General features: G+C 40.8%; 1 protein-coding gene across 1 annotated transcript in view; it reads right to left on the bottom strand.

Moving 5' to 3' along the window:
• Positions 1–740: 740 nt before the first annotated feature.
• The window catches only part of xrcc2 (X-ray repair complementing defective repair in Chinese hamster cells 2), a 39,420-nt gene continuing 19,775 nt past the window's right edge, over positions 741–20,385 (bottom strand). Inside the window, exon 3 of the mRNA XM_059639775.1 lies at positions 741–2,965. Coding sequence (XP_059495758.1) covers positions 2,232–2,965 — 734 coding nt within the window. The 3' untranslated portion in view covers positions 741–2,231. The remainder of the gene's footprint in view (positions 2,966–20,385) is intronic.

Here is a 20,385-nt window from a genome sequence, read left to right as displayed (position 1 = left end):
CCCACTGCATCCCAAAACCAGTCCAACCTGTCTCTGCCTCCCTAACCGGTTCTTCCTCTCACCCATCCCTTCCTCCCACCCCAAGCCGCACCCCCATCTACCTACTAACCTCACCCCACCTCCTTGACCTGTCCGTCTTCCCTGGACTGACCTATCCCCTCCCTACCTCCCCACCTATACTCTCTCCACCTATCTTCTTCACTCTCCATCTTCGGTCCGCCTCCCCCTCTCTCCCTATTTATTCCAGTCCCCTCTCCCCATCCCCCTCTCTGAAGAAGGGTCTAGGCCCGAAACGTCAGCTTTTGTGCTCCTGAGATGCTGCTTGGCCTGCTGTGTTCATCCAGCCTCACATTTTATTATCTTGTCTGCTCCCATCTGCTTTCTTTCTTTTCTTCCTCTTTTCTTCATTGTTTTCTTTTCATTAATGCCTGGAGAGTGACGGTGGCACTCTCTAAAGTAGATGACGAAGAAGGTCATCTCTGGCAGTAGTGGCAGTAAAGGCCAGTGAGCGAGAAGCAGGTCCCAGGCTGACTCCCACTGGACTTTTTACATACATGTGACAATGAATCTAAATCAAATCAAATCATCCCAATTTCTCTCCAACAGTGGTAGCGATCTCAACCATACCCCATTCCCACACGTTTAGATTAGATTAGATTCCCTATAGTGTGGAAACAGGCCCTTCAACCCAACAAGTCCACACCGCCCCTTGGACCATCCCACCCAGACCCATCCCCCTATAACCCACACCCCTGAACACTACGGGCAATTTAGCATCACCAATCCACCTAGCCTGCACTTCTTTGGACTGTGGGAGAAAACCGAAGCACCCGGAGAAAACTCACGCAGACACGGGGAGAATGTACAAACTCCACACAGACAGTTGCCCGAAGGTGGAATTGAACCCAGGTCCCTGGTGCTGTGAGGCTGCAGTGCTAACCACTGAGCCACCGTGCTGCCCCATATTCCTGTGTTTCATTCACAAAGACCTACAAAAAGGCTGCAATTTAAAAATGTTACAACATTTGAATTAGAATATATATTGTAAGTTGGATGCCTGCAAATGGGGAAGAAGCAGGCCTGTGAGTGAGACGGAGAGAGAATTTCATTGAGACAGAATCCAAGATTTCAATGAGTGACTACCAAAACTAATGTCAGTTATTGTAAAATAATGCATCATAGATAGGTATTATTGCTAAATCTCACATAAGAATATTGGACACACAAATAACCAGAGTCTTTTTTAAAAACAAATCTGCATTGTGATGCTTCTCATGCCAAAGGATAAGGCTATTTGAAACATTTTTTTTAGACATCAGAATGTAAAACCTCTATCTATCACACCATATAAACATTGTTAGTCATCATTTTAAACATAAGGAGAAATTTCAGATTCTGTTTGGAAATACTGCACTTTTTGAAAACAAGGACTACAGAATCAACACTTTTGTGTAAGGTATTTAAAGATTTGCCACCTCAAGTCATAGGCTAAGGGGTGGTGTGTCTTGCAAAATTTTAGCCATATGATCTTCTAGAGAACATTAAGGACTACCGAGAAAAAGGCAAGATAGCAGGGTGAATTAGACTGCTGCGACAAAGAACTGGCAAGGGCACGGGTTATTTGTCTGGGCTCCTTCTGTTCTCAGGCAGTTAGATTCAACAAACTGGGCTCAGTAATGAAAAGGATGGATTGCATTAAACAGCAATGTTATTGAATAGATTTTAAGTTAAGCAATTCAAATGAAATGCCTTAAGAACAGATTATAAATACATACAGAAAGCCAAAACTACTCATTTTCCAATTAGCTTATTTAAAATCCAATTTAGTATGACCAATTGGATCACCATCACAAAAAAACTACTCAAGTATTTCTGGCATTTTGTGTCAGAGTGGAGTATGTTAAGGACATGTCTCGGACTTGCCTATCCTCAAAAAGAACATAAATGTTCAAAAACAGTCTTCAAGGAAATGTCTCGATAAGTCTTTTTCCCCGACAGTTTAGACCAAATTCTGCTGGAGAATTCCCACTGAAAATAACAGAAACCTTCCAATTTATTCAGATTAAGAGGGTTAAATCTCCACCTGACCTTGTTGAGGGTCACCAGGAAAAATGATGAATAGGCTTCAGTTAACTGGAACAATTAACAGCTTTAAAATAAAAGGGCATTTTCTCATTTTTGGGATCACAAGTGTCTCCAGTGGTCCTCATTGAGGAATGAATGTTTTAGGGTTAAAGAAACTGAACCCCGCCATCTGCAATAATAAAAGAACACCTGGACACAATACTGCCTCTTGGCTGAAGAGACACAATAGAAAATTCTTGCTTATTGTCCCATATGTTGTTCTTTGAGAAAATAAATCTTCGCTTGACCAGCTTTTGCCAAGATTTGCAGAGATAGGGTTTATACTCTGTCACTGCAGGGTGGGCTGGCTGCCAGGTTGCAGCTGCAGCTTCATCTGACCTAGAAGTTCCAGGCCCTGGCCCATGCATTAAGGCTTGGGTGGTTGCAAGTAATACTAGTCGGTATTCGGTCAGCAGCTTCTCTAGACACTCGATGCAGTGCCTGAGATTGGCTTCCTGCTGGCTAACGCTCTCCCCGCCATTAAGTCTGTCAATCCAATAGAAGGCTGACATGCTGTCCACGATAAGCAAGCAAAGGGCAGGATGGCTACAAACCAAGCTTTCCAGCGAGTGCAGCAGGAGCAGCAGCTGGGAACTACTGCAGCAGTGAACAAGAAACAGGCGACCCAGGCACTGTTTAACTGATTCCTCTGTGCTCTGCACTAAGCGATGTTCTAGAATGGTAACCAGGCGAAGCATGTCAAAATGGTAATCTGTGTCGATGAAAAGAACCTCAACCTGGAGGCCACCAGCTGATTCTGGGAGAATGCAGGATGCCACCAGGTGATAAAGCATTTCTGTCTTTCCTGTTCCCTCTGGACCATGGAGTTCAACAGCATCACCTGCAAGTTTGCAGAAGCAAATGTCAGCATTAAACTTCAGAAAACAAAGAAGAATCTTTTAAAAGTTAATTCTCAAACAAACAACTTTTGTCCATGATAACAAATTCCACAGTAATTACTCCAAAATCTATGCATAAAGAAAAATCAAAGCAGAATCACTGAAATGGCCATCCATTTATTTAAACATTGCAATTAAAGCAATTACTGACAGCTTTTCTCATTACTGTACAGCTGAACCTTTCAAAGCACAATGGTTCAAAGCCTTTTACTATTTCAGAATGTCATTTATTCAGTAACATAAAAACAGACTAACTGAGGTTAAAATTTCATCAAATCTGTAGCATTCCCAGCAGCTGAACTAGTTAAGACAAGTGAGCCACAAAGGCCACGACAGCACACAGATTTGGTCACTTCAAAAAAAATCCAAAGAACTGTAAATTCGGGGAGAAACAAAGAAAAACAGAAATTGCTAGGAGAACTCAGCAGACCTGGCAACATCTGTGGAGAGAAAGCACAGTTCATGTTTTGGCTTCAGTGACCTTTCTTCAGAAATGTTCTGATTTTTCCATCAATTACTGTTTTTGATTTGATCATTCATTTGTACTAAGGTAGCGAAATGAATCAGAGACATGGTCTGGGCACTGCAGCTGAACTGTACCTCAGAGTTAGATTTAAATAGGGTTCCTGTGCCAGTAATCTTAGCTTGAATTGCATACTAGCAATACTGGGCAAAGACCAGACCAGGCTTCATTGTCAACGTGCTTAGTGTGCTGGCATGCATATAGCCACGTGCAGTAAATATTGATGTGTCCTGTAACTGTAGAACTATACCCAGAATGAAGAGAAGGCCAAATACAAAAAAAGTCCTTTCAAAGCTGCATTCCCTCCCCCTACAATGGTCTAAAAATCTAAAAATAAGCATTTCTATTGTGTTTGCTTCATGAAGCTGCTACTATATCTGTACTGGTATTTTTGATCCGTATTGGTGTATTATTCTCAAATCTAATATAACCAGCTAGCAAGATTTCAGACTAAGTAGTGACAGGAGAGACAACTGCTATAGTCCTTTATATTATCTAGGGATTTCAAAATACAATGTTCCATCCTCACCAAACTCACACAGAGAGAAATCGGCGCATTCGTAAGAACATACATTTAGCATGGTCCAGTTAGGCAACTGTGAAATATGCAAACCAGGAGAAGCTGTACATGAGTTAGTCTGAAGGAAGACGTTTGCAGGTTACTATGGGAAAAAGACCCTGATCTGCAGAACAGTAGAGGCTGTAACAGATTAAATTCCCATTATCTCCGAGTTTGGATTACTGAATACAATGGACAAAGTCAATGTGAGTTTGGGGTAGACAAAACTAAAAGACAGGACTTGAATATAATTGACATCTTTCAATGATTTAGGGGGGTACCAAAGAGCATGACAGCCAAAGAAATACAGTTACTACAGTGGGGTCACGAATTAAGACACCTAATTTGCACATAGCAACTTCCTGACCATAAAAATGAGATAAAAGACAAGACGGTGTCCCAGAAATTCAACCGTGCTGCTCTTATTTTACAGGCAGAAAAAGGTGCATAAGGATTCAATGTGGTCAGTGCTGTGTGCTGGGTATGTGCTATTGGTCATGCAGAATCAGGCTTCAATTAAGATGTGCAAGTTGCTTCGTGAAAGTGTGTAAAAGGTTTATACAATATTCCAAAATGGGTCCTAAGCTGGTTATAAGATCCTTTTGTGAATTGGGGTACCACAACATCTGACTCAACTCATGATTCATGTGAGGATCCCGCTCAGTGCTGCTTTAATGGTTCATTTACATCCATACAGACTGGTTGCTTATCATTGACTCAACAGCACGGGTCTCTGGCTTAAACCTTCACTGAAGACAGTGGACAGTGCTCAATTGAATCCACACACCACATGGACAATGTGACCATGTACTCTACAAATGGACGATAAGGGATGATGTAGTCAAGCGTCATTGACCATGAAACACATCAATTCAACCTGCTCAGCTGTGTAAAACATGTAATTCTTCCGTTCAGCACCTCAGGAGGCAATTGAAGATGCATAGGAACCGATAACCCAACCACTATCTTGACCTGCAACTTACAGGGATGGGTAATATATGTTGGTCTTGCCACTGATATCATTACCCATGAGTGAACAAGGGAAAAAGTAATCTCATTATCTGTTTTAACTGTCAAATGATACCAGTATTTGCTCTATTTAACTTCTGGATATTTCTGGGCTTAGTTGATGATTCTATGACGGATTAGATTACAGGCCACTTAGCCCCTCATGCCTGCACCACTATTCAATAATATTGTGGCTGATTGGTTTGTTTTCAATTTCACGTGCCCACCTTCCCTAATTAATCTTTGACTCCCAGCTCCACTGTAAAAATATTCAAGGATCCTACTTCCATTGCCTCCTGAGGTGGGGAGTTCCAAAGTCATACAATACTCAAGCGAAAAAAACCCTCAACTCTGTCCTAAAAGGCAACCCCTAACTGTGAACCCTTGACTTTGGACTCATCCACAAGAGGAAACATTCTTTCCACGTCCACCTTGTCAAGAATGTAAGGATTTTATACTTCAATCAAGTCATTCTAAATTCCAGTGGAAACAAGCCCATTCTGACTACTGGGATTGCTTTTACAACTAGAAGACAAGTAAAGAAAAAACAGCCAGGGCACTGCATTGGGAGTTTAAAAGGAGCAGTTTTTGCTTATGTTTACTGAGGAGGAATACCTCAGCTGCCTTCCCTCCACTTCACCAAGAAGGCCAACATTGAATTATGTCACTGGTTACAGCCATATCTGGGTAAGGGCAGCATTGTGTGTGGCTGATATGGTCACCATGGCTCTTTGCATTTGCAAGATAGATTCCTTCCAGGCTGCAACAGATGACATCAGCAACATCTCCCAGTTTGCTGAGCAGTGCTGTGTCTAGGGCAGGATAGAGCTCTCCTGTACCAGAAAAAAAACCCTACATCACCTTTCTAATTGATGGAGCAGAACAGCATGAGAGAGCTCAGCCTGCATTTCAAACTTCCCTTCTATTCAAGGTGCCACAGACTGCTTTCATATTTTTATTTCCTTCAGCACCTCACTGGAGAGAAAGTGTTTCTACTCCCGTAATAGCTTGACTTGTTTCAAATCACAAATAGTGTGTTATATAGGTCTGTGTCTCATTTTCTGGCAGCAGTTGCCACTCATTCACCTTGTGCTGCACTTACTTCCAGCAAGTTGTCAGGTCAGCTACGTGCTGGAGTGCCAAAAGATCAATCCTTAAGTCATCGTCAATGAAACTCATATGACCTACACACTGCTACGAAGGTAGTGAGAATCATGTTGTTACTGGAAATTTTATACATACTGTCGGCACGCTCAAGCTGTGTTCCATCTTTCTGAGCAGGTTGCACTACGGTCCTAACCATGCTTTTAGATAACAGGTTATCTAGAACCAGGGTGACCATCCATGGATATGGGGTAATCCATTTAAGACTGGAATGAGGAGAAACTCCTTCACCTAGAGGATTCATTTCCTGTGGAATTCACCACCACTGAAAACTGTTGAGGCCTAAACACCGTGATTTCAAGAAGTCGGAGATAGCTCTTGAGGCTAAAGGGATCAAAAGATATGGGGGAAAAGCAGGGACAGGGTACTGAGTTGGATGATCAGCCATGATCATAATGATTGGAAGAGGAGGCCTAAAGGGCTGAATGCCCTACACCTGCTCTTATTTTTAGGTTTCAATGTTCCTTGATACTTTGGGATATTGAAGGAACAAGTTTTAGCATAAAGCTGGTCAGCAAGAAATGCAGTAGGAGGAATGCCAGCACAAAGTAGAGGAAGAGCAGCGGGTACCTTGACTTAACGGTACAAGGTCAGGGGGAGGTGGTGGTGTAGTGGTACTGTCACTGGATGAGCAATCCAGACGCTCAGACGAACATTCTTGGGATTCAGGGTCAAATCCCACTATGGCAGATAGGGAAATCTGGGATAAAAAGCTGGTTTGTTAGCAACCATATAATCACTGTTGATAGTCATGCTAATATCCTTCAGGGAAGGAAACCTTAACAAACTTACCTGGTTAGCTTTCACGTGGCAACAATTCCACAGAAATTTGTTTCATTTTTACCTGCCCTTTGGTGGGTTAGGAATGGACAATAAATGCTGGTCCAGACACAGAAGCCCACAGCCCATTGACAAGTTAAAAAAAACCCACAGCTCCAGCAGCCAATAGCTAACATCCCAGCCAAAAACGCTTCCATGAAATATGCTTCCCATCTTCAATGTACCAAACAATTAATCATCATTGTCTTTACTATCATCATTTTTGTCTTCAGCTTAATGGAGTTTGTCCTCACTTCGTTACAAAGTAAACACAAACATCGAAACCAAAACTAAAATACAATGTTTTTCAAACTGAACTCCACTTATGACTAATATTATCTTAAGTAATAAAATCAGTCGCAATTTCTCAGAACTTGCCAGGTTAGCTTGTATATCTATCCAAAGTGTTTCTTGAGTGCCTATACCTTGTGAGGTGCAAGTCCATGGACACCTCAGATGACTCTGGTTGGTGGCGTTGAGCAGCTGCGGGTTTCATGGGCGCAGGAGTAGACTGCAACATCTCAACGCAGACCGGGGCACACTGGTCCACTTGGCAGTATGGCACTAATTCGGGACTGGTGGAGCAGATGGTGATGAAGGAGGCATCTTCTTGACAATGAGAGGATAGAGTAGTTCTGGTGGGAGGTCGGAGTTTCACATCAACAACTTGAGGTGGAGGTAGGAACCAGGTTATTCTCCTCCTGTCCACTACCTGCACTAGGCTATCCAAAGCATATTCAAGAGAGAACAGAAATTGCTGGAAAAACTCAGCAGGTCTGGCAGCATTTGTGGCGCAAGAAACAGCTAACATTTCATGTCTGATAACTCTTCATTAAAACTGCACCGAACTGAATCGCAGAATCAAAAAATCTTGTGCTTATGGTCAAGCTACTACTACTGCAGCAAATTGCTCTTTCTGAAGCATTCCACTCATCAGCAGTGGGAATGGACCTCCGCTCTGAGGCTATATTGTAGTGGTAATATGCACGTATAATTTCCCTTTATAAATCTCAATTCCTTCCCTCCCATCCTTTTACCGAATAACATGTATCCAAAAAGCAGCACTGGCTACAACTTATCTGTGTGTAAGGAGTTGCCAAGCACACAAATCATATGATCCCCCATCCCACATGAACAGGTGCATGCAGGGTGTTCCATGGCTGCTACATGCTAATTCTCTTGGTCTACGTTATGTAGTAATGTTGATCGGCAGATAAAATTGTCTGTGTCACAATGGGAGCTCTTCTGCTTGTCGCTGAATACAGCTACAGCTCTTTTATATAACACCTCATCAGATCCTCAGGAGGTGCAAAACACTTTACAATAAATTCCGTTTTCACTTACTTTCACTTAGGCAAATAAAACAACTAATTTGTGTGCAGCAAATAACTAAAACGCAGCAAACTATGATGACCATATAATCTAAATAAGTGTAAAAATTTCTACTGTCCTTAATTCTTATTCTCTCAGTATCCTTCTCCTCAGATAAGCGTATAAAAATCAACAAAGGTGTCATAACTCATCACTCTTGTGGTGCAGTGGTACGGTCCCTAACTCTGGGTCAGAGACCTGGGTTCATGTTCCAGCTGCTTGAGATGTTTACTAACATGTCTGAACAGGTTGGTTATCAAAATTAAATATGCAAAGCCATTTTTTTTAAAAACAGCAATGAGGCTGTTATCTGCTCTTTAATTGCTTCGTCAATATCCTACCACTTGCCCCATTTAATGTCCCTGACTTCAATTTGTTATTTCTGGTAAAACCACTTTGTCAATGCAATAAGCTTTCAGCAGGGGAAGAAAAAGGCAGCAAAAACAAAGGTTGGCCCAAACTAAGCACTTGACCAATGCAAACCCTTACATGTTTAGTAAATTTTCAACTGAGCTAATTTGCTGGTACCACTGTTAAACATATTTAACAAGGCACATTTTTTAAAAATGCGGCCTGTACCGACATACCAGATGTGAGCGCACTAATAAAATTGAAAAACATTCTTCAACTCTTGCTTTTTTTTACTTAACCTGTTTCATAATGTGAAACAGGAGCCAGTAAATGATCTTTTTATACAAAGATTTATGAGAAGCAGGAGGCAATTGGTCCAGCACTGTGCATATGTCAGCACTGTTGACAAGACAATCATCAACTCGGTTGTTTTATAGTTCACTGGGGGAAAATAAATAAAGTCAAGCTCCTATCTTCTGCCATCAATTCTGGAAACCCCCTGGTGTGGCAGTGTATTTTGCGTAGCTGTGTTATTACACTGGTAAGCTAGAGCAGAATTATATGTTGATTCAGCTTACATTGGACAAAATAAGCAAGGCACGGGACAGCAGCAACAGAATAAATTCAGGCACAGAAAAATAATTTTGAACAAACTCCAGCAATGGGATAATGTAGCGAGTAAGGACACATTCTGGAATTGATACCCTACTGAGGAGACAAATATTATCAGCTCTCTGTAGGGATCCTGCTCGAAATGAGATTCAGCCAGCTCAATTCAACTACAATTAATCAGGAGTCCAGGGAACAAAACAGCCAACACAACAGCTATAAAGGACAGCTGCTGTTAGAAGGGGCCATATCATTATGGAAAATTATGCATTTTAAAGAGTGGCATCTAACATTGAGACAGTGTCCAATTCTCTAACTTATATTGTTCCTGATCTAGGAGCACCAAAGGTATTAAAAAAAACCCTGAAAAGTATTATTTTAAGGGCTTCTGATTGCAATGCAAAACAAGCAATTTTTAAACTTTTAAATCAAAAAAACTGCATATGCTGGAAATCTGAAATAAAAACAGAAAAAGAAACTCAGCAGGTCTGGCAGCAGCTGTGAAGACAGAAACAGAGTTAATGTTTCAAGTCCAACATGACACTGCTTCAAAACTCAAGGTTTTTAAAAACGATGTACAAAATATGCTTAGGTTACTTTTAGAAAACAGCAGGAATGCTGTTTTAATCTCATTTAATTTTGGGCATTCTACTTTGAAAAATACATCATCAATTGTAGCAGCTTCTTTAGGAGTAATTATGGAACTTAGAACTTCTAGGTAGAAGAGATTAAAGATACCAGACAACAAAAATTATATTGTGAAAAAATATAGGATGACAGGCATAAAATGACCTTTAAAAATTCCAAAACGCTTAACATTTTAGATACCCGCCTTAATATCTCATGATGTAAGCACACCTTGAAAATTTTATTTCATAATTGTTCCTGTGAAGTAGAATCATGGAATCCCTACAGTGTGGAAGCAAGCCATTCGGTCCATTAAACCACGCTGACTCTCCATAGAGCATCTCACCCAAAGTCAGTTCCCTGCCCAATCCCTGCACTGCTACATTTCCCATGGCTACTCCATCTAGCCTGCACATCCCTTGACACTACAGGGCAATCTAGCATGGCCATTCGACCTAACCTGAACATCTCTGGACATGACTTGAGATGCTTTATCATGTTAAAAACATTGTATAAATACAATTTGATGCTCTACGATGGAACAAGTTAAAAATGTTTCATGATTCGTCTTCTCTTTTCCAGTTAGCTAGTCTTTGAACAGTTCCTCAGGTGTAATAAGTGGAAGTAGAATGGACAAGGGTCCTTCAACAGGAATGTACTTCTTTCAGTTCAAATACCTGACTGTTATATATGGAAAGTAAACAGTGCATCAAGTTCAACTGCAGAAAATAAACATATCCTTCACTTTATGTAAAGGGTTGGCTTGAATTTACTGGATCTGAATTGTTGTAAGAAATGTTCACGAATGGGTAAGAAGCCAACTTACAAGACCACAAAACTGCCCCACGAGTGTTGATGTTGGAAAACTTACATTACCTTCATGGCTACTTCATATAGCTGCTATTAAGGCTGGATCAGCATTGGCACAGCAAGGTCCTGCAAGCAGCAAGTAGGTGATATGTGGGATAAATTCCATGTTCTCAATACATGTTTTCCATAAATGTAAACTAACTCTTTAAAATAACTGTGAAAGCTCAAAATCCTGACACCAAAGTTCAAAATCCTGGAACTTTTGATACATTTTTACTATAAATTACTGGGAAATAGTTACAAACTAAATAAACAGCTGAACACCATAAAAATGAAACTGAAGAGAAAATCATAAAACAAAACTGCCATATAAATTTTTTTTGTTACAGATAACAGACTTGAAACTTAACAGTTTCTTTGTCCACAGATGCTGCCAGACCTGCTGAGATTCTCCATGCCCGTCTCAGTATACATTTCCATAGCTAAGGGGACTGTTCAAAGAATTCTAAGTGTAGTCTAAACAGTGCCTTGTATAGTTTTAACAATGTTTCCTTCCTTTCATACTCCATTCATTTTGAAATAAAGATCAACAGTCTACTTACCTTCCCTATCCCACTGAATTTGTATGCTAGGTTTTTGTGATTTATGAATGAGGACTTCCAAACCCCTCTGTGCTGTAGCTTTCTGCAATGTTTCTCCATTTCAGTAATATTCACTCATCTATTCATGCTAACACCTATCCCTTCTGCCAAAGTGCATAGGTTCACATTTCCCCGCATTATATTCCATCCGCTAAGTTTTTGGCCACTCATTCAACCGCTCCATACCCTTCTGCAGTGTCTTCGTGTCCCCATCCTCATCACTTGCCTTCCCCCGTATTTCTGTGCCGTCCACAAACTTGGATTAGATACATTCACTACCCTCATCCAAGTCATTTACATATATGTCGTAAATAAATTGTAAATAATAAGTATTGTTCCCTGCGGCATTCCACTAATTACTGAAAAAGACTCCAAACTGTCTTCTTAGTTAGCCAATCATCTATCCATACTAATACAATATATAGAAACATCGAACACACGAGCAGGAAAAGGTCATTCAATCTCTCCAGCCAGCTCCGTCATTCAATATGAATGGCTGTTCATTGAGCTCAATAATCTAATCCCACTCTCCCACTATATCCTTTGATCCCTTTAGTCATATGAGCTATATCTATCACCTTTTTGAAAGCACATAATGTTTTGGCCTCAACCAGTTCGTGAAGTAGCGAATGCCAGAGGCTCATCAGTTTCTGGTGAAGAAATTTCTCCTCATCTCAGTACCACAAGATTTATCCCTTATCCTTAAACTATGACACCTGATTCTAGATTCCCCCACCCATTGGGAACATCCTTACTGCATCTAACACATCTAGTCCTGTTAAAATTATATAGGTTTCTATGAGAGCTCACCCGTATCCTCCTAAACTCTAGTGAATATAATGTTAATAGAGTCAATCTCTCCTCATATGTAAGCCATGTCACTCTAGGAACCAATTTGCTAAACCTTCGCTGCACTCCCTCTATACCAAGAACATCCATCCTCAGATAAAGAGACCAAAGCTGCACATAGTATTCCAGGTGTGGCCTCACCAATGCCCTGTATAACTGCAGCGCGACATCCTTTTTCCTGTATGCTAATATTTCCAACACCATGGGCTCTTATCTTCTTATATAGTCTAATATTGTATACCTTATTGGACATCTTCAGGGAATCCAAATATATGATTTTACTTCTTACCCTTAATCTAACTTCTCAAGCGTTTCAGCAAATTTGTCAGGTATGGTTTCCCCTTATGAAGACATGCTGACCCTGTAATCTTCCATTATGCATTTGCAAATGCTTTGCTGAAACAGATTTCAGAATAGACTCTAACAGATGTTAAGCTAACTGGTCTACAGTCACCTGGTTTTGTCTTCTTCCCTTTTTAAATAAAGATGTTACACTGGCAACTTTTCAATCCTCTGGCACTTTCGCAGTATCCAAGGATCAAAGAAAGTCATTACAGGTGCATTTACTATCTCCGTGGTTACTTATTTTAATATATGAGGAGTCATCCCATCAAGTCCATGGGGCTTGTTGGTCTTAGAGTCAGAGGTCTACAACATGGAAAAAGACCCTTCAACCCATTGCATCTGTGCCAGTCAAATAAAAAATTACCTAATTATTCTAATCCCATTTTCTAGCATTTGGCCCAGACCTTTGTATGTGTTGTCACTGCAAGTAAACCTTTTGAATATTACGGAGGTTTCGGTCTCTACCACCCTAAGGTCAGTGAATTCCAGATTCTCAACAGTCTGGTTCTCTTTAGTTCCATCAGTTTCCCTGGTACCTTTTCTCTACTGATATTTATTATTTACAATAGTTATTGTATTTATTTCATTTTCCCTTTCTGCCCCTTGATTATTTGTTATTTTTGGAATGCTATTAGTATCTTCTACTCTGAAGACTGATGCAAAATATTTAACTAATTCCTCTGCCATTTCCTTGTTCCCACTATTTCGCCAGCCTCATTATCTAAGGAACCGAAGTTCACCTTGGCCTCTCCCTTCCTTTGTATATATTTAGACAAGCCCTTGCCTTCTATTGTCATATTACTTGCAAGTTTACCCTGAAAGATCATTTTCACCCCTTTTTTGATCATCTTTTGTGGGCTTTTTAAAACCTGCTCACTCCTCAGGCTTACCATTAATTTTGCCATACTGTAATTTTTTCTTCAAAACTTTTCCAGTTCTGATAAAAGATCGAAAAACTGAAACGTTAAGTCTGTTTCTCTTTTCAAAGAAATACACAGATTCATTGAGTACTTCCAGTTCACCACAATCCATTTTGCCTTGGCAATAGTGCCCTGCTGACTTGCTTGGTTTAGGTAACAAATGTTTAAATCCAATACTGTGGATTAATTATGTTTCCAACTTTTCGTCATTATGGTGTCATTTTGCTGTCATCTGCTTCCTAGTCTCATCATATTTTTAGGAAGTAGTTTGACTAGCAATCCAAAGACCCAGGCTGATACTCTGCGAACATTCCACCAAGCAGATGGTAAAATATGAATTCAAATTAATGAATCTAGAAATTAAGAAAAAAAGCTAGTTTAATAGCAACGTTGAATCGGACATAAAAACAAATCTTGTTCACTAATGTGCCTTAGAGAAGGAAAATCTGCCATCTTTACTGGTCTATCCTACATATGTCTAGGGATTTCTCCAGACATGTGTGCGACATGTCACATATGACATGACAAGCCGAGGAATACTGATAACTTGCAACTATGATAACATGATACTTGTGCTAGTTCTTGTAACATAAAATGCGAGATTCCATGTATTACTGAAGAAAACACTGAAATTTTATCACAGCTCCTAGTATTTGGATTGGAACACTACACTCACAGACACTTGCATGTCTTGGTTCTAGCTATTTAATACAGATGTATTGTAGCATGCTACCCCCAATGTGTCCTGCTGCAAGAGAATAGAGAACTGTGAGGTAGACAGAGGCTGACAGCTTTGTTCTATTAGGTCACAATTGAAAGCATACTGTCTGGGTGCATAACGACCTAGTAATGGCAACTGCTTTTCCCAGCACCATTAAGAAACTACAGAAGGTGGTGTGCACAGCCCAAACCATCACGGAAGACAACCTTCCATACATGGACTCCATTTATAAGGCTCGCTGCCACAGAAAGATAGTCAATATCATTGAAGACACATCACACCCTTATAATGATTTCCTACAACCTCTTCTGTCAGGCAGAAGATACAGAAACCTGAACACATGCATCAGCAGGTTCAGGAACAGCTTCTTCCTGCCATTTTTAGACTGATGAATGGATTGTCTAGCCTCAAATAATGCTAATCTTGCTAATGCTGATCTTGCCTAGCACACACCTTGTGCAACGTAACTATGTGCCTCTGTCTAAGTCTTTCTGACCTGTGCATCCTTTGTTCAGTATGATCTGCCTGTACTACTCGTAAACAAAATTTTTCACTGTACTTCGGTACACATGATAATAAATAACTCAATCAATCATATGCCATGATGTGCTGATGACACCTGAACACTTCCCTTAAAAAGGTATATCGCTTATCAACAGTGGGATGTAACACATCTCCCTTTTTCCAAAGGGAAGAATCCCAAATAGAAAGACAGATTTGCACATCAGCATCTTTTATCAAATAATCAATTTTACAGACCTGTTAAAACAGAGCTAAAGAACATTTGATAGCTTCAATGTCGATATCAAAACTAAAATGTTGTATCTAATCCTGATCTGATTCTGATGGGTGATCATATACCCATCTGGAGAGGTACTTATTATTCTTGATTGGTCTTGGCTGACATTCATAGTTCACAGAATCACTACAGTATGGAAACAGGCCCTTTGGCCCAACACGTCCACACCGACCATCTCACCCAGATCCATCCCCCTACAATCCACCTATATCTACTCATCCCTGAACACTACGGGCAATTTAGCATGGCCAATCCACCTAGCCTGCACACCTTTAGACTAGGGAGGAAACCGGTGCACCTGGAGGAAACCCACGGCCAGACACGGGGAGAATGTGCAAATTCCACACAGACAGTTGCCCAAGGGTGGAATCGAACCCAGGACTCTGGCGCTGTGAGGCAGCAGTGCTAACCACTGAGACACCATGCTGCCCAATCATCTTATTTGTCTTGGAGCTGGAGGAACACAGCAGGCCAGGCAGCATCAGAGGGGCAGGAAATCTGAAGTTTCGGTTCAAACCGTCAGCTTTCCTGTTCCTCTGATGCTGCCTGGCCTGCTGTATTCCTCCAGCTCTATGCCTTGTTAGCTCACACTCCAGCATCAGCAGTTCCTATTATCTCCAGTCTTACTTGTCTTGCTGCTAGCTGTGTCAATCAGCATCATCATGTTGTTGGTGCTTCCTTCCTCACTCTGCGTGCAGAACAAGATTGCTCTGAACTGGCTTTTGTTCCGTCACAATGTAGCACCATAACTGGTGAACACTTCACATGACCATATTTTTGAAATCTTTGCTGTTATCCAAGTACTTGGAACTGGGCTACTGACTCGCTCCTTCTGTCCTGTCTGCAGTTGTGGTTGTTCTGTACTGCTGGTGTACGTGTTTTATGCTCCTCAGTCTTTGAACAGATAGGTCCTGTGCGTCCTTCGTTCTCATCACAGTGGATGCAGCTTGAATCTCACAAATGGTCATGATGCTTAGATCTGTGTGTACTGGTAGCCCTGCCACTGCAGGACCACTGGTAAGCCATTAAGCAGATCTCAGGAATCCAAAATAAAATTTAAAAAAATTTAACTAAGAGATGTGGACATCGCTGCTGGGCCAACATTTACTGCCCATCCCTAGCTGTCCACAACAAGGTGGTGGTAAGCTGGTATACACTGCTATTACTGGTAAGCTGGTACACATTGCATGTTAGTGCTGGAGAGTTTACATGTTATGGATTTGGTGCTAATTTAGTAGGCTGCTTTATCCTGGATGGCGTCAAAATTTGGATGTTATTGTAACGACAGAGTATTCCATCACACTTGTGACTTGTGAATGGTGGATGGCTTTGGGGATAAGGAGATGAGACGGTCACTGCAATATTCTTATCCGCTGACATGCTCTTGTAACCACTATATTTATATGGCAAGTATGGTTGAGTTTCTGGGCAATGGTAACTTCTAGGATATTGACAGCGGGGAGATTCAGCAAGGGTAATGCTTTTGAATGTCAAGGGGCAATGGTTAGATGGCCTCTTTTTGGAGATGATCATTCATGCCACACAAATGCCAGGCAATGTTACTTTTCACTTTTCAGCAAAAACCTGATGTTACCCAGTCTTACATTTTTACATGAATTGCTTCAGCATTTGAGGAGTTGCGAATTGTGCAATCTTTGGTGAATATCCCTACTTCTGGCTTTACAATTGAGGAAAGGGTCATTGATGAAACAGCTGAAGATGGCTGAGCTTAGGATGCTATCCTGAGTATGTCTTGGAGCCAAGATTATTGAGCTCCAATAAACAGAACCATCCTCCTTTGTTGTGACAGGTCTGATTCCAACCACAGTAAATATTCTCTCTATTCGCATTGGTTCACATGCGGCTCCTTGGTGCTACATTCAGTCACATGTGGCCATGATGTTAAAGGCTGTCATTCTCACCTCCCCTCTGAAGTTCATCTTTTTATCCATGTTTGAGCCAAGGCTGTATTGAGGTAAGGAGCTCAGTGGCCCTAGCAGGATGCAAACTGGCCGGCAGTCGGCAGGGTATGTAAGAAAATTGTCATCCCTGTTCATGACACCTTCCATCATTTTACTGATGATCAAAAAGTAGGCTGATGGGAAGTAATCGGCTAGGATAGATGTGTTTGCTTTCTGTATACAGAACATATCTGGGCAATTTTCTATACTATTGGTAGATGCAATGTTGTAGCTATATAGGAACAGTTTGGCAAAAGGGGCAGCAAGTTCAGGAGCACTCGTCCTCAGTAATATTTCCAGATTTGTTGTCAGAGCTCACATCCTTTGCAGTATCCAGTGCCTCTAGCCTTTCTTGGTATTACATGGAATGAATCAGATTGGCTAAAGACTGGCATCTGGGATGCTAGGGATCTCTGGAGGAGGCCCGAGATGCATATTGGTATGACCACATGATTAATCCATGACGCAGAACTGTTGATCCGTTATATAGTGTGATGTGTTCCTTGTAAATTGCACCACAGACTGCCTCTTATTTGAGTACATGGCTTTTAGTACCGTATGAAATCGCATATCAAGCCACTCTGTTCAAGTGTATTTAGGGGTGGGCAACAAACACTGACCTAGCCATTGACATTCACATTTCATTAGTTAATAAAGAAAAAAAATGCCCATTAAAAAACTAGATGCAGCATTTTAGATCTCCAGGTTCAATGTTATACTCCAGGCTAAGGTATAATCGAACGCTTCAGTCATAGGTTTATGATAACAAGAATCCCACCAGCCCTTACAACAAATCCTGACAAACCGCTCCACAGGCCTGAGGGATGTTCCTTCTAAGCTGTTTGGCTGTGTATACAGGTTCCTCTGAGGATCCATGCATGCCAGTGCGCTGATACACTAACGTTTAGTTTTGGAAGCCAATGCCACACGTGGACTTTGGAAGTCTGTGCACAGAGAAGAAATTAAATAGACAGGGTACTGATCCTGAGTGATAGATTGTAAATCAGAATTGTATGCTCTGGTTGCCACAAATTCAGCTTTCCACGTGAGCACAGTGCATGCATATAGGCCAAAAGGAAGTCTCCCATTGGCTGCTGATGGAAAAGACTTGATCAAACCCATGTTCATACATCTCAATTTTAATGTGTCTTGGGACTTTGCTGTGACTAAAATGAAATCAGAATGTCACAGGTCTATCTCATCATAGTTCTGAAGCACAGCATCCAAGCTGTAACTGGGAAGTACCAGAAATAACATTCATGTCACTTCACTCTAGGGCACCATAGTGTTCATCATGTTCCCTTATTCAGGATGGTGAGTAATGCATACATACATGTGAACATGCAAATTATAAGCCACTCAGCCCCTCAACGTTACCCTGTACTTCACTGAGATCATGGATAATTCGTTCACATCTACAATTCCAAATTCCCATCTAAACCCAATAACCCTCAATTCCAAAGCCTACAAAGAATTCATCCACCTCTGTCTTAAAAAATATTTCAATGACCTTGTCTTACCATCTTCTGAAAGTTCCAACATCACTCAACCCTCAGAGAGAAAACAAATCTTCTCAAGCTTGTCCTAAAACAGCAACATTTAACATGAAATCAGTGCACTCTCACTATGGACTGACCCACAAGAGGAAACATTCTTTCCAAGTTCACCTTGTCAAGACCATAGAGGGTCTTAAACACTACAATCAAGTTACCCCACAATCTTCTAAACATCAGTGGAAACAAGCCCAGTCTGTCCAACTTGTCATGACCAGACAAATTATTCACTTCAGGAAGCAATCTAATAAACCTCCCGTAAACTTCTTAACATTTTGTGGCCTATGCATAATAACACTCAAATCTTGTGCAATTCTTCTCTGTTTAAGTTATATTTCCTGTTTTATTTTTCTCATCCAACTGAACAACTTGATATTTTCCCACATTCATTCCATTTGTCAGATTTTTGCCCACTCACTCAATTGATTCATGTCTGTCTACAACTTCCCTATGTCTTCTTCACAACACACCTGCAAATTTAGCCACAATGTCATTGCTCTCCTCGTCAAAGTCAATGATGTAAACTGTAAAATGTTGAGACCCAGCATGGGTCTCCACTCATTACATCCTGCTAATCAGAAAAATGCTCAGTAGGCATACTTTGTTTTCTGCCTGCAGCCAGCCAATCTTCTAACTATGCTAATATTTACCTCCTAAACCATGAGTTTCTTTTATCTGCAATAACCTTTAATGAGTCAACTTATCAAATGCCTGCTGGAAATCTAAATACAGTATGTCTGAGGCTCCCCTTTAACTAACAGTGCACATATTACTTCTTCAAAGAGCTTCAGTAAATTGGTTATACACAATTCCTCTTTGACAAAACCATTCCCAACTTTTCCCTTTTTTTAAAAAATGTCTAGCTAGAATCCCTTTAATGAACCATTTTAACACTTGTTCAAGTCTCATGATTAAGGTTTATTAGCAAATGTAACAAAGTGGCCAATTCCATTTAACTATGCCCAAAAATAACCCTCCAAGGTACTTGGTGCAGAAAATAAGCCATAGAGTTATACAGTACAGAAACAGATCATTTCGTCCAACTCGTTTGTATTAACGAGCCATCCCAATCTGATGTAGTTCCATTTGCCAGCATTTAGCCTAAATCTTTCTATTCATATACTCAAACTGATGTCTTTTAAATGTTGTAATTGTACCTGCCTCCACCACCTCCTCCGGCAGTCTCCAATGAACACAACCATTTCCTCTCATGAAAGCAAGTGACTGTGGGTGCTGGAGAATGTCAGAAATCAAAACAGAAGGTGCTAGAGAAACTCAGTATGTCTGGCAGCATCCGTGGAGTGAGAAATAGAGTTAACATTTCAAGTCCAATATGATTCTTATTTGGTTCCAAAAAGTCATCTTGGATTTGAAATGTTAAATTTATTTCTGTCTCTCCATAGATACTGCCAGACCGGCTGAATTTCTCCAACACTGTGTTTTTATTTCAACCATTTCCTCTCCTTGGATCAAAATGAACCAGATAGGAGTTGTCAGATAGTGTTCCAGTAGTTTCCAAATTCTTCCAAGTTATATTAATACTGCACACAATAAAATGCCAACATGGTATCAAATGGCTGAAAAACAGAAGCCAAGTATAAATTCAAAATTTACCATGATAAAGCATTCCTGCCAATTGACATCACTGTCTTCTTCACTGCTTTGAAGTGGAAATGTGACATTCTGTGCTGATCCTTGGCTCCTGGCCCTCATTCCCTCCCACTGCTCACTG

Source organism: Stegostoma tigrinum, chromosome 2 (assembly GCF_030684315.1).
Source record: "Stegostoma tigrinum isolate sSteTig4 chromosome 2, sSteTig4.hap1, whole genome shotgun sequence".
Classification (NCBI taxonomy): domain Eukaryota; kingdom Metazoa; phylum Chordata; class Chondrichthyes; order Orectolobiformes; family Stegostomatidae; genus Stegostoma; species Stegostoma tigrinum.
The sequence above is the reverse complement of the archived record's forward strand: the minus strand, read 5'-3'. Positions and strand labels throughout refer to the sequence as shown.